The sequence below is a fragment of the Mya arenaria genome, chromosome 1 (genome assembly GCF_026914265.1).
Source record: "Mya arenaria isolate MELC-2E11 chromosome 1, ASM2691426v1".
In the NCBI taxonomy this organism is placed as follows: Eukaryota; Metazoa; Mollusca; class Bivalvia; order Myida; family Myidae; genus Mya; species Mya arenaria.
In genome coordinates, this window is record NC_069122.1 from 22087867 (window position 1) to 22102134 (window position 14268).

General features: G+C 35.8%; 1 protein-coding gene across 2 annotated transcripts in view; it reads right to left on the reverse strand.

Annotated features, from left to right (window-relative positions):
- Positions 1-3518: 3518 nt before the first annotated feature.
- The window catches only part of LOC128231706 (uncharacterized), a 28396-nt gene continuing 17646 nt past the window's right edge, over positions 3519-14268 (reverse strand). For both annotated transcript variants that reach the window (XM_052944808.1, XM_052944818.1), the window contains exons 6-15: positions 13326-13406; positions 11708-11830; positions 10616-10804; positions 9555-9758; positions 7370-7522; positions 6895-7097; positions 6564-6767; positions 6321-6423; positions 5184-5284; positions 3519-3756 (exon numbers count right to left, since the gene is read on the reverse strand). In XM_052944808.1, the coding sequence (XP_052800768.1) occupies positions 3649-3756; positions 5184-5284; positions 6321-6423; positions 6564-6767; positions 6895-7097; positions 7370-7522; positions 9555-9758; positions 10616-10804; positions 11708-11830; positions 13326-13406 (1469 nt within the window). In that variant the 3' untranslated portion in view covers positions 3519-3648. The remainder of the gene's footprint in view (positions 3757-5183; positions 5285-6320; positions 6424-6563; positions 6768-6894; positions 7098-7369; positions 7523-9554; positions 9759-10615; positions 10805-11707; positions 11831-13325; positions 13407-14268) is intronic.

The following is a 14268-nucleotide window of genomic DNA, read 5'->3' on the forward strand; positions in this document are numbered from 1 at the left end:
ATGGCGGACGGTCACGTGATAACAAAATGGCGGCGGTCTAATTTAAGACATTAGAATCGTCTATATTCAGATGGGTGTCTTTTGCTACAGTTTTTTTCACAACTCGTTTCCTACTAAATTATAATTTTTGAGCACCACAACCTATTCATTGGCATAATACACACCACTTTATAGAACTATACATATCAATTATTATTTTTATAGCATTCAAGAAGTTTCCGGACTTATTATCGTTTACCAAAGTTCTACACACTGAGAATAAAGATTTCTTGAAATCAACAAAAACACTTATTAAGTTGTTGTTTTTTTTAAATTTCAGGTATTCTGCCAACATATATATGATATACATAATATCAACGGTAGAATATTGTTTCCTGAAGCCAGCTTGATAAAATTCAATTAATCATAACTTTCTGAAATACTGTCAACGAGTCGATATCCACTTAATTTCAATTAGGCGGAGAAGTAATGTAAATCATTATATCTTGATGCAGACCGTCAGGCAAATTTCTTATATCCCACTCAAATCAATGGCAAATAACTTGCTCAAGGCCGTCTGTGCTTATATCCCGCTGAAGAGCACTGTATAGGCCTTGATGCAGACTTGATTAATGTCGCCATTTGACGGTCTTGTTTTGGACGTTAATACTTGACGAATACCGGCCTTGATTTATCCGTTATTACTTGATGAAGACCGACCTTGTTTCGGCCGTTAAAACTTTTAGAAGACCGACCTTGATTTGACCGTTATTACTTAAGTAAGACCAGACTTGATTTTACCCATTCGGATCACCTCGGCCATTTTTGATTGAAAACAACCTCGGATGTAATGTATGGACGGTTAACTATGTCATTATAACATTTAACTACCAGCAAGTACATCGCGTAGTGAGTTCAATTTAGCAGTTAAACGTACATACTTTATTCTAGGGAATCTTAATTATAAATACATGATTTGACCGTAATTACTTGATGACGACCGATCTTGATATGACCGTTATTACTTGATGAAGACCGGTCCTAGATCTGGTGTGAGACCACAGTTATTTTTACTATATGTTTCATATAGACACTAACCTGGCTTTTGACTTTATACACACCCCACACTTTGTACTGTATAATATACTAATATTATATAACAGTACAAAGTGCATATTTAAAAAAATATATATTTTTTTACATATTCGGTATTATAATTTTTAGTGAGGAATTAATAGATTTTTTTTGATTTTTTAAAAAAATGTTTGAGTTTGAAAATCCGGTGCCAGTGGTTAGAACATGGTGAAGACAAACCTTGGCCGTTATTACCATTCGGAGCTCATCAGCCATTTTTATCGAAAACAACCACGGATGTATTTGGACGGTTTACATACCCAAAAAGCGGTACGTTTAAGTCCGCTGCAAGTAGATCGCGTAGTAATTTTATTAAGCAGTTTAACTTCATGACTTAACTCTTGGGAATCTTAATTATGTTTGCAATAGCACACTTCACTGGAAATCAGTTTAAACCTAGATCAATAAATGCAACTCTAAAACACTACATTTAATTAATGATATAATTCAAAAATGTACGAAATACTTCAACTGATGTACCGGCATACATCCGAGGTTGTTTTCGATAACAATGGCCAAGGAGTTTCGAATGCATTATAACTTGATTAAGACCGGACATTTCGAATGAACCTACGAGCATAGCCTTGATGCAGACTTAATTACTGGATAAAGGCCGAAATTTTCCACGGAGCCAATGCATTAATCTTTAATTATGATTACAGTTTAAAAATCAAAGTGCTGAAAGAACTGATGGACTTGGGCTACATATAGGTGCAACATGACAAACGTTTGTAATATGTATTGAAAACCAACTACAAATAGTTTACACCACAAGGGAGCACCTTTGAATGGGCTCGTTTGAACAGGAGGACCAACAATGGCAGACGCGTCGAATAAGCGTTCGATGTGTAAGGAAATTGGTAAAATCCTCGTAAAAATTGGCGGAGAGGGTACCTTCTTTATAATTATTGTGAATTTCATAAAACCGTAATTCATACCACTCAGAGCCATAACTCTCTCTGCAGACCTAACTTGCTACATCAGGCCACCAGTGGTCATTGATTCAATAAATCACTAAATCTCAAAGTCAGTGCATTAATGTTGACCATAACTACTTGATAAAGACCGTCACTTGCTTCTATCCCTCTTTAAAGGCTAGGCCTTAGTATATACTTTATAAAAGTCCGACCTTTCTCATTGGGTCAATAAATCTCTTCACTCAATGTCAATGTATACGCTTAAACGCACATCGTTCAAAAAGGCATCTACATAATATAAACAGTCAACGTATGAGTCTAGACCTTTGTCATTGAGTCAATGAATCTCACGATAGCCTTGGTCTTTTGGCATGGATGGGGGAATGGCCTGTTCGTGCGCTTGGTATATACAGGATTTCGTTTTAAGGTTTTTGGCCGCTACTAGGCCTGCAGACTTTTATAACCGTATCTCAGAATTTACCATTTGCATATCGACATATGTTTTAACTTTTGACGAATTATTGCGCGCACGGGCGTATCAACCCCAGCGTTGTTAGAACAGCCGTGGCCAACGGCCTTATTTACATTTACATCTAAATTATCTAGTGCCAGCCAATCGTGATACCTGGTAGCCATTACTGATAAACATTTATCGTGGGCGAAAGCCTCGTCATTTATTCATAAGTTTTCGCATAAACCACCACCACCACCACCACCACCATATCCATCACCTTCCAATTCAATTTCTGTCAGTTTACAAGGTCGAGGATTGAGCCGAAATTACTGATTTCGTTTCATAATGTTTTATTTTGAAAATAAAACACATTGTTTCTACCATATTTTTCTTTATATTTTCTAACCATATGTATTGTTACATTATGAAGTTTCGTAAATTCGTTTTTATGGCATTAATAAATTGCCTATTTTCATTCAAAGCGTGTGTTACGTTTTCCCCGTCATCAATACGAGTTCGACCCGGCCTGTGACTTATTACTTTGACCTTGGACAATACATAAATATTATGTTGGTGTTTCGATCCAGAGGAATTTAGCGCTACGATCCTGTCATTATAGAAAAAAAACTTAAATATAAACTCAGTCAACATTTCCAATGCATTTTGTAGGATGCATTTGGTCTAGCGGTCATACCCCGGTACAGGTTGTAAATCAAATTTGATTTAATTAAGTATCAGCATAAAAATCTAAAAGTATTTGGGAAGGAAGTCATGAGCAACTATATACTATATTTAGATGTTTATGGTAATTTGTTTTACAATTACATGACCATACTCATAAAACGTAGCATGCCGAAGGCCTTTCAAAGCTTTAAGCGCTTTGATTTATACTTGCAAAACATTGCTAAATGCCTATGTTTGAGCTGGTGCTTCCTTCTTGGAAAACAGTGCGCTCATTACTGACTTGTTTTTGAAACGGGATATTTTCTTCGTTGGTAAATAAACTCGAACTGTCCATTGAACAGATTAAACACCACTGTTAACTTTTAATGTTGAATTGTATTGTAACATTTACAAGCAAAATTATATTCTTCATCACATCTGTTGAAACATCGATTTGAACTCCGGTATGAGTTTGTTACATTGATTTCTTCGTTTAAACAATTATGCAGGTAAAATGTCTTCCGGCTGAGGCGGCTGAGGCGGTTCAATCCCGTGAGCCTTATAGAAGCTCATCAGCCAATCTTTACGCAGGCATTTGGAAAACTGGAACTGAAAACATAAACACCGTACACCGTAAGTGTTGCCGACAAATACCAGAAAAAAATGTTATTTTATGAAAAGCAAACGCAGGTTTAATTTTCTAGAACAGATATGTAGATCTATGTTAGTCCCTCTTCGAAAGTATTTTTCTTGTGATATATTCCTTATCCCCATACAGCGTTTACTTCCCTTTGCCGTACAGTAACCAATTTTACAATATCTCGTAACGATAATCAACATCACCTGACATCATTAATTTCTTTCAATTGAAAAAAAATTAATGTTGAACAACGTTATTTAATCGAAATTACTAATATAATTGCGTATTTTTTCTAAAGAAAATCTTATAAAGTTGAAATATAGCTACACTCTGTCGTGGTGACAGAGATCTTAAACTGCTCGTCAAGAGAGATAACTGCGTACTGCGATTGATTTATGCCCATCATAGAGGCAGACCTTAATAACTGAATAAATGTAAATGTTTGTCATGCAAACCCGTGCGCAAAACTAGTACCAAAATCAAATATTTCAAACAAGCTCAAACATGGGTTCCTAGGAACAAACCTTAATTACTTGATAAATGCTTATCTGTTTCTTATTGAAGCTTTGGCTTTATTAAAGCAAAACTTGCAGTTTTATAGCGAGTCCTGGTGTCAAAATAATGCTTTTGAAACAAGTAAAGAGGTACGGCTAGTGCAGACCTCTCGTGTAAACAAGAGCTGTCACAGTAAGTGGCGAGTGATCCTGAAATGTCATCCAGTTTAATGGATTATGCAATTACTGATAAGCCTAAATTTAGGACGAGCTATATTTATTTATAACTTATTTACATATGCTATATGCTTGCCGCCATGGTGATTGATGTCAAATGTGGAGGAGTGATGCAGTACGAGGTAGGGACAAGGGGCATGAAAATTTACAACCAAACGCATGCCATTATTGCAAACCTAAATTACTTGATAAAAGTCGATGTTGGTCACGCTGCAAATCTTGAACCAAAAACAAGCCCCCAAAAAGTTTTAGATTATTTGATAAAAGCCACAATTGGTCACTCTGCAATATGGATACAAAAACAAGTACTAAATGCAGACATAAATTACTTGATAAAAGTCGATGTTGGTCACTGCAAATCTAGAACCAAACACTGACCCTATATGCAGACATTAAGTGCTTGATAAAGCCACTATTGACGGATCCAAAAACAATCATTAAATGCAGACCTATATAATAATTGGCAACCGAAGTTAAGAAACACTCCGCACCAAAACCTATATCCTCATGTTAACATTTACGTAAATGTCATTGAGCCAATTAATAAATCTCTATCCAGGACACAAGTTTATGCCTTAAAGATCTTAGTTATCGCCATTTGTAAAGATGTCAGTGAAAAATTCGTTACATTCAGCAGCCAAGTTGGGGCATAAATTCAGACTAACCTTTGCCATGGATCCAACGTATCCTTGTCCTAGCTTTGGTGAGATGCCCGTTATTTCACATCCGCCAACTTGCAGGCCTTGTGCTGCTACAGGGATACTTCCTGAAGTGTAATTAACCTTCATGTATTGCTGTACCCTTTATTTTTAAATGACTGAAAGATTAAGATGAAAGCACTGGTACATATATCATCGCACAAAGTATTCAGGAGGAACCAGAACTTGCTAAGACGAAATGGAAGAAATTAAATAGAAATTAAATCTGGTTCAGAATTGTATTACTCGAATCAACCGAGTCGCTGTCTGCCATTTTGCTGGCTTTTTTGCTGCAGTGAGTAATATGCCCTTGTTTCAGGTAGGCATAACACAAAACGTAAAACTTTAAATTGACATTTTTGCATGTATGCAAACCAGTGCCGCAAAATTTGAGTTATGTAAATCTTTGCCAAAAACTCTTTGCTAAAATAGGTTATTCCGGAATAAAACAATGACAGTATCTGGTACGCTCTGAAGCTACTTCTGAAAAGCCGGTAGGCCGCGTAAATGCAAATAACGCTGGTCGCCAGGTTGGGTAGAACGCTCGTCGCCAGGTTGGGTAGAACACCTTTATCTGGCGTAACCTTCCAGTACAAGTATTAAAAGTCAAATAGTAAAATCATAATTAATTACTTACACAACAGCTCATCTATGATTGCGCATGAGATGTTTCTAATATTTCTGCCTAAATCCTACGAAGGAAGCGATATTTCTGACATAAAGAAGGATACTTTATTATATTTTGTCGTAGTTGACCTTTTAATATTGTATTTTGATTATTAAAAAAGGCTGGAAAAAGTGAATTTAAAAAGCCCATCAAATAATCAGTACACGTTCATATTGTATCGAAATGATCAATATGTCCTTAAACTTTTAACTCAGCAAATGTGTGTTTTCAAGTCACCTGTAATAGCTTATGGTCATGGAAAAGTCACATATAACATTTTGTGTTTTTAAATGTGAAAACAAATTCGTCTTATGCAGGTGCACAGGGTTTTTTGTTGTTGTTGTTTTTATAACGTTATGTCTTTTTAACACAGATCATAAAGCGTGCCTCATAGCATACGAAAATTTGTACATCACATTAAACAAGTTCAATCTCACCAACAAGACTCATGTCAACTTGCTTAGACCGTTGTTCCGTCGCCACCGCCAGACGGAGCGTGGCGCCGTCATAGATGACCGTAACCATCTGCCATGTGTTCGTCTTAAATAGCAAAACAGGACATGAATGTCTAAGAAATGAACGATGCACAGTGTTCCATAATTCCTCTTTACAGAGATACAATGACCTTGATAATAGATTAAAAAGACGATTGTGGGTTGTTTCAGTGACAAATAACACACCTGAAAGGGAAGCGACAGCTTGGCGGGGGTTGTGGAAGCCATTGCCGGAACCTTGGCGACGCGGTTTTCCGTTGTGACACTCACAACCACGAGACCGTTCGCCAGAATGAGCTCAAACGTCGGATCACCGAGGTCATTGTTCATACAGTTGGACAATATAGGTTGTGGATTGGTGTCTGCTCGGGTTCTGGGTTTGATGAGTACCTTAAACACACATTATACTTTATTTATTATAATGCGTGCAGGAAATAGAAATAAAGGCAGAGTTATTGAGTTTAAATCATATCACCAAAATTGTAGTCTTAACTGCTTTTTGTCAAGCGATACATACCATGGCATATACATTTTCAAACGTCTGTTGGGCAAATGGTAATTTAAATTTTAAATTTCCGTCGAATCCGAAGGTAATTGTGCCGTCGAGAAGATCCCCGGGCATAACCGGCGCACTATTTCTCATAATCTGAACCTCATTCTGGGAGCCTCGGCGCTCCATGACTGTCCCGTTAAACACAATGTCCAGTTCCATGTTACAAGCTGAAATATCAAAAGGAATGTGATTTTGATTAAACAATGCTATTGTTTTGGATGAAGGGGGGATTGAAATACCAAGCTGATATCCACATGTGGCGCTCTTTGTCATCACAGAATAAGTAAATTGCCTGAAATGAATTCAACTTTTCAAATCTTTCAAATATTAAAAAATGTAAATTTTTGAGATGGTTTTACAATAAATACGTCGATAACGTTGACATATATGTTTAATTGTTATGTATAACAAGTTCCACAAAACACCTCGTTTTACTCACAGTTGTCGGGAGCGTTTTCGATAGGCATTCCACAACCACACAATTCTTTGCTAAATGTAGTCCCAGGAGCGCACTTCATCACCGACGTAGTACCGTCCAGACCCGCTTGGGAATAGAAGTTTGGACCGCTACTGGAGGGCTCTAACGGGCAGACTGGAATTTATGCGCAGAGATGAACGCTTATAGCTAATAAAACAAAGACTATAACAACAGCTATAAATGCGTGCTGTAGATTTAGGATAAACAAGTATACAAGTTGCATCTTTCAAATGCTGAAAAAATCCTCTGCGTTAATAAAATAAGGTACTGATTTGACGGCATTGCCTTCGAAGTTAATATATCTTTATAATTGAAATATAATTACGATTTATACAGAAAATAAATCCTTGTATGAGACCAAAATTGAGAAAGGATACCAATCAAAATACTTTCTATTAACAAATGCCAATGTCAAACTGTGAATTACATCAGCAGGTCAAGTAAACTATATCAGTAGGTCAGTACAACATACTATATCAGTATTTCATGCAAACTATATCAGTATTTCAAGTAAACTATATCAGTAGGTTCAGTAAACAATAACAGTATTTCAAGTAAACTATATCAGTATTTCAAGCAAACTATATCAGTAGGTACAGTAAACTATATCAGTATTTCATGTAAACTATATCAGTATTTCAAGCAAACTATATCAGTAGGTTCAGTAAACAATAACAGTATTTCAAGTAAACTATATCAGTATTTCAAGCAAACTATATCAGTAGGTACAGTAAACTATATCAGTATTTCATGTAAACTATATCAGTACGTTCAGTAAACAATAACAGTATTTCAAGTAAACTATATCAATATTTCAAGCAAACTATATCAGTAGGTACAGTAAACTATATCAATATTTCAAGTAAACTATATCAGTATTTCAAGCAAACTATATCAGTACGTACAGTACACTATATCAGAAGGTACGGTAAACTAGCTCAGTATTTCAAGTGAACTATATCAGTATTTCAAGTAAACTATATCAGTACGTACAGTACACTATATCAGAAGGTACGGTAAACTAGCTCAGTATTTCAAGTGAACTATATCAGTATTTCAATCAAACTATATCAGTACGTACAGTACACTATATCAGAAGGTACGGTAAACTAGCTCAGTATTTCAAGTAAACTATATCAGTATTTCAAGCAAACTATATCAGTACGTACAGTGCACTATATCAGAAGGTACGGTAAACTAGCTCAGTATTTCAAGTGAACTGTATCAGTATTTCAAGCAAACTATATCAGTACGTACAGTACACTATATCAGAAGGTACGGTAAATAAGCTCAGTATTTCAAGTGAACTATATCAGTATTTCAAGTAAACTATATCAGTATTTCAAGCAAACTATATCAGTAGGTACAGTAAACTATATCAGTTGGTACAGTAAACTATATCAGTAGGTACAGTAAACTATATCAGTAGGTACAGTAAACTATAACAGTAGGTACAGTAAACTATATCAGTAGGTACAGTAAACTATATCAGTAGGTACAGTAAACTATAACAGTAGGTACAGTAAACTATATCAGTAGGTACAGTAAACTATATCAGTAGGTACAGTAAACTATATCAGTAGGTACAGTAAACTATATCAGTAGGTACAGTAAACTATATCAGTAGGTACAGTAAACTATATCAGTAGGTACAGTAAACTACATCAGTAGGTACAGTAAACTATATCAGTAGGTACAGTAAACTATATCAGTAGGTACAGTAAACTATATCAGTAGGTACAGTAAACTATATCAGTAGGTACAGTAAACTATATCAGTAGGTACAGTAAACTATATCAGTAGGTACAGTAAACTATATCAGTAGGTACAGTAAACTACATCAGTAGGTACAGTAAACTATATCAGTAGGTACAGTAAACTATATCAGTATTTCAAGTAAACTATATCAGTAGGTACAGTACACTACATCAGTATTTCAAGTAAACAAGGTCAGAAGGTTCTATAAACTATATCAGTATTTCAAGTATACTATATCAGTAGGTACAGTAAAATATATCAGTTTTTCAAGTTAACCAGATCAGAAGGTACAGTAAACTAAACAGTAATTCATGTTAACAAGATCAGAAGGTCTACTAGACTGAATCAGAAGGACAAGTAAATAAGATCAGTGTGTCAAATCTCTGACCTTGCAAGTATCCTTGCGGACAGTAGTCGTCACAAATGTCGTTGATAGACGTGCTTTCACACTGCTGTGTTTGCGGGTTAAACGTCTGCTGCGAAGGGCAACACCAGCGTTCATCGGGTTCGCCGTTTTTTTTGCAGCGCATGTACGTACGGCAGTGATTATCAAAGATGTCGTAGTTTTTCACGCTCGGATTAAGACAGGCATCTGTAATGAGATAATTTATCTCTGCATTGTCCAAAAGAATAATATACGTGAAGTAGAATACACAAGCATACACAATCATATAGTTCTCGAATTGCTGTCGTCAAAATCTCCCGTCAGAAATAAGCTTCTATCATAATTATATTTCGATCATATTTTTTTAATGAAACTCAGCTGCAGTTTCAACTACATGTAGTGCATACATATGTCGAGATATACCACCAAAATATAACTCCTTTCCAACATGGTATTTATGAGCACTTTATGAGCACATTCAAAAATTCAGTAGATGAACAACATCTTGTTTTGGAGCTCTAAAACGTTCAGAAGACGAATGATGTTTAAGAATTTATAAGCGTATGTGATAAATAACAGTATGTTAATGAGCACTTTTAAGTTCAATACATGAGAAACGTTATGTTTCTGAGCATTTAAACGATCAGTAGGTTATGTTTCATGGCACTTAAAAGTCAGTAGTTGAATAACATTTTGTTTCGGAGCACTTTAAGTTCAGTGGATGAATAACAAGGTGCTTCTGTGCCCTTATATGTTAAGTAGATCATGTTTCTGAGCAATTCGAAGTTCAGTTGATTAAGAGCCTTACGTTACAGGGAACTTTGTAGTCAGTAGATGAACAACATCATGTTTACGAGCACTTAAAAATTCAGAAGATCAATAATTTGATGTTTCTGTTTAAGTTCAGTGAATGAACTATGTTATGTTTCTCATCCCTTTTATGCTATTAGGATAATATTTTGGAGAATTAATCCGATCAGAAGATCAAAACATTACTTTTTCGGAGCCTTCAATAGACAGACATACGAACGTATTTACTTTGATTCTCTTATTTACACTCATACCTGTCTGATATTGCGGTGGGCAACTGTCCCTACAGCCGTTTGCGGCGCATGTTCCGGTCGCGACATCGTAGCCTTTTCCCTCGGAGCAGCAGACCGGAAGTGGATTTGTCTTGTTGCATTTCCAGTACGTCCGGCAGTTTCCGTCGTCTGAATGGAAGGTTGGCGATCCGTCTATGCAGGGAGCTGCCTCTGTGAATATACGGTGTTATGTACGTGTAACTTGTGTTGTCTATTCGAGAGATGGCATGGTTATTAATATACATTATCCGACCTTGTTTAGAAAGACATATCATGACAATCATATAAGAGAATTATTGTCAAATCCAGATATATAGAATTGTAAACTATATAATGCGTGTACTAAAACATGTATAGAAATAAGTTAAATATAACCTCGTCACAGTGCAGAAGTAGGTGCAAAACACAAAAAGTTCAAGTTGTTTGTCCAATATTTAGCAAGCATTTTGCATTCTAAGGCATGACTAGTATTAGTTTCAGGTGGCAACTCAGTGAACACAATTAAATAGACAATGCCTTGTGACCTTGTGGGGAGCTCTTCCGTTTGAAGAAAGATATTTGCATTTTTTAAACATTTAGGTAAACATAAGTCAATATCTTCCCGTGTTTTTTTTCAATATATATTATTATATCATCAAGAAGACAAAAGACAATGTTAATCGGATAGACTGGAATGTTTTGACGCAAAAAAATATCATCTTGGCCAAAGAGTTATCTGCTGATAAGATAATGCTTCGTAAAATTTGGTCCACAACTTTATGTTTTACCCTTGCAAAAATTGTACCACAAAACTCAATGAAAAAAAGGTTTTCTCTATTCTTTCTGTATTGCGGAAGGCCATTAGCTTGGGAGATCTACTAAATATTCTCTGAAACGCTTTAAAGGGCTTATTCTTTCAGATTTGTTAAAACATGAAAATAAAATTCTTAATATTCTGAAACGGTGCTTCAACCAATCAAGGGAACGATTGTTTTGCATACTAGATTAATTCTCATTTTAAATCAATCCTGTATTGGCCGAACATTGACCACAAGGGTAAATTATCTGATATAAAACAAATATTTAGAAACAAACCGTTCGTTAGGGGACAGATGTCGTGGCATTCATTGTTATTGTCGACAACACACTGTACACCATTGAACATGAATCCATCTTTGCAACAAGAAGGTTTGGGCATTAAGATGCCAGTCGCAGGATCTGTGAAAAGAAACAGTCTAACTATACGAGTGTCAAGGTCGAAACACGGTGCCAGGTCACAACGGAATTGCTTTCGGGACGTTATAAGGTAGTTCTTAAAACTGCTGATTAACAAATAGATGCGAGGTTGCGTTTTTATTTCATTTGCTTTAATTTGTGCTGTCTTTTTTATTCCATTTATATATGCTTTCATCATATTCTCCATGACTATATATTCTCGGCAGATGGATACAGAGATGACACAAGACTGAAGGCTATTCTAAATAGATGTTTTCATCTGTGACAGGAACCATGAACATTGGGCCGATTGTTTAGAACTTTGTTAAATTTAACAACGTTGTTAGCGTCATCGTTGTAAGCTTTCAAATCGAGTCTGCTCTGGAAATTTAACAGATTCATTTGTGATCTGCTGTATTTCTAACAAGATTCGAGACAGCAATTTCAGCTGTCTGAATTGTGTTTTTTTTTTCAAATATGCGCCTACATCTTCAAATATTTTACGTTTAAACGTTCACAACAATTTCGGTAATCACGTTCGTCAAGTTTTGTATCCGCCCAATGTTCCGTATTGAAACCACTTCGTACATCAAAGCAGTTCTTTTTGAATTACAGTATTCAAACATTTAAATTGTGTCTGCATGGAGACCCATTATTATGTTGGTACCATTTGAAAGGGTTTCATAGCAAAAACATTAAAGTATGGAAATATATACCAGATATTAAATACGAAACAAGGTTGTCTTTTTGCCTCTTAAATATTAAAGGATGCAATGTAGTTCATTTAACGTCCGTGTGGACAAAAAACAAGCTGTGATAACTTTGTGTATTAGGCATTGTACGTAGTTTATTTTACAAACGAGATAATGAGCAAGCAACTTCCTTTAAATTAATACAAAAGTAAGCATCAGACTTTTACATCAAAGAACTACCTTTTTGTGGGTCGGGTTTCTTAAGTGAAAGAAAGACATTTGGTTTATCAAAATAAACCATGCAGAATGTTGAAATATGTTTGTAAGAAGTAGTGCAATTCAGTACATATAATTGTTTCTATAATAAAAAGAGGGGCCTTTCGTTGTGGACAGTCACCACTGCATGTATATACATTGCTGAGTAATGGCGACAATGGAACTGTTTCTTGGTAAAAATACCGACCTGGTAGATAAATAATATTCTTACGTATGTCTTGTAACAATTTATAATAATGGTTCAACAATGTAAACGCAGACTTGTGAAGTCCAAATATCCCCATACAACTGATTGTGCTCAAAGTTAATACATCTGAAAAAAAATTAACATTGCTTACACCAAACAAATACCAAATGAGTTTTAAAAATCAAAATCAGACTTTCATTGTTTATGTTGAATCGTTGGGGTAGAAACATGAATTATTCTGGTGGCGACGGTACACGCGTGGATGCCGATCGTACTCATGGACGGTTAAAGTTCAATTAAAAAAGATAAAATTTTGTTGTACTTCATATGCGTGTTATTTTACCTCTTTTACATTCCCAGTAGGTTTTGCAGTTTGGTTCTGTGTGACTGAACGTGTCACCTGCTGACCTGCGACTGCAGAAGTCTGAAAGCAGTTTTATATGATATGTGTATACAAGAATTCCGGAAACTGAATATGATCATGAAGTATCATGTTTTTATCGGGGATGATCCGACATTTACTAATTATTACTACGAATGATGTACAATGTATATGGTTGCTTGTATTTAAATCCATGAAGCATGCTTTCAAACACAGTTACAAAGCTTCGCGGCGATTGGATGATCAGTACAAGGCTTCACGATGATGGGATGATCAATACAGGGCTTCACGATGATTGAATGATCAATACAAAGCTTCACGATGATTGGATGATAAGTTACAAGGCTTCACGATGATTGGATGATCAGTGCAAGGCTTCACGATGATTGGATGATCAGTACAAAGCTTATTTATGATTGGATGATCATTACAAGGCTTCACGATGGTTGAATGATCAATACAAGGCTTTACGATGATTTGATGATCAGTACAAGGCTTCACGATGATTTGATGATCAGTGCAAGGCTTCACGATGATTGGATGATCAGTACAAGGCTTACTAATGATTGGATGATCAGTACAAGGCTTCACGATGATTGAATGACCAGTACAAGGCTTATCAATGACTGGATGATCAGTACATGGCTTCACGATGATTGAATGATCAGTACAAGGCTTATTAATGATTGGATGATCAGTACAAGGCTTCACGAAGATTGAATGATCAGTACAAGGCTTAACAATTAGTCGATGATAAGTTACAAGGCTTCACGATGATTGGATGATCAGTACCAGGCTTCACGATAATTGGATGATCAGTACAAGGCTTAACAATGATTAGATGATAAGTAACAAGGCTTCATGATGATTGGATGATCACTAAAATGCTTCACGATGATTGGAT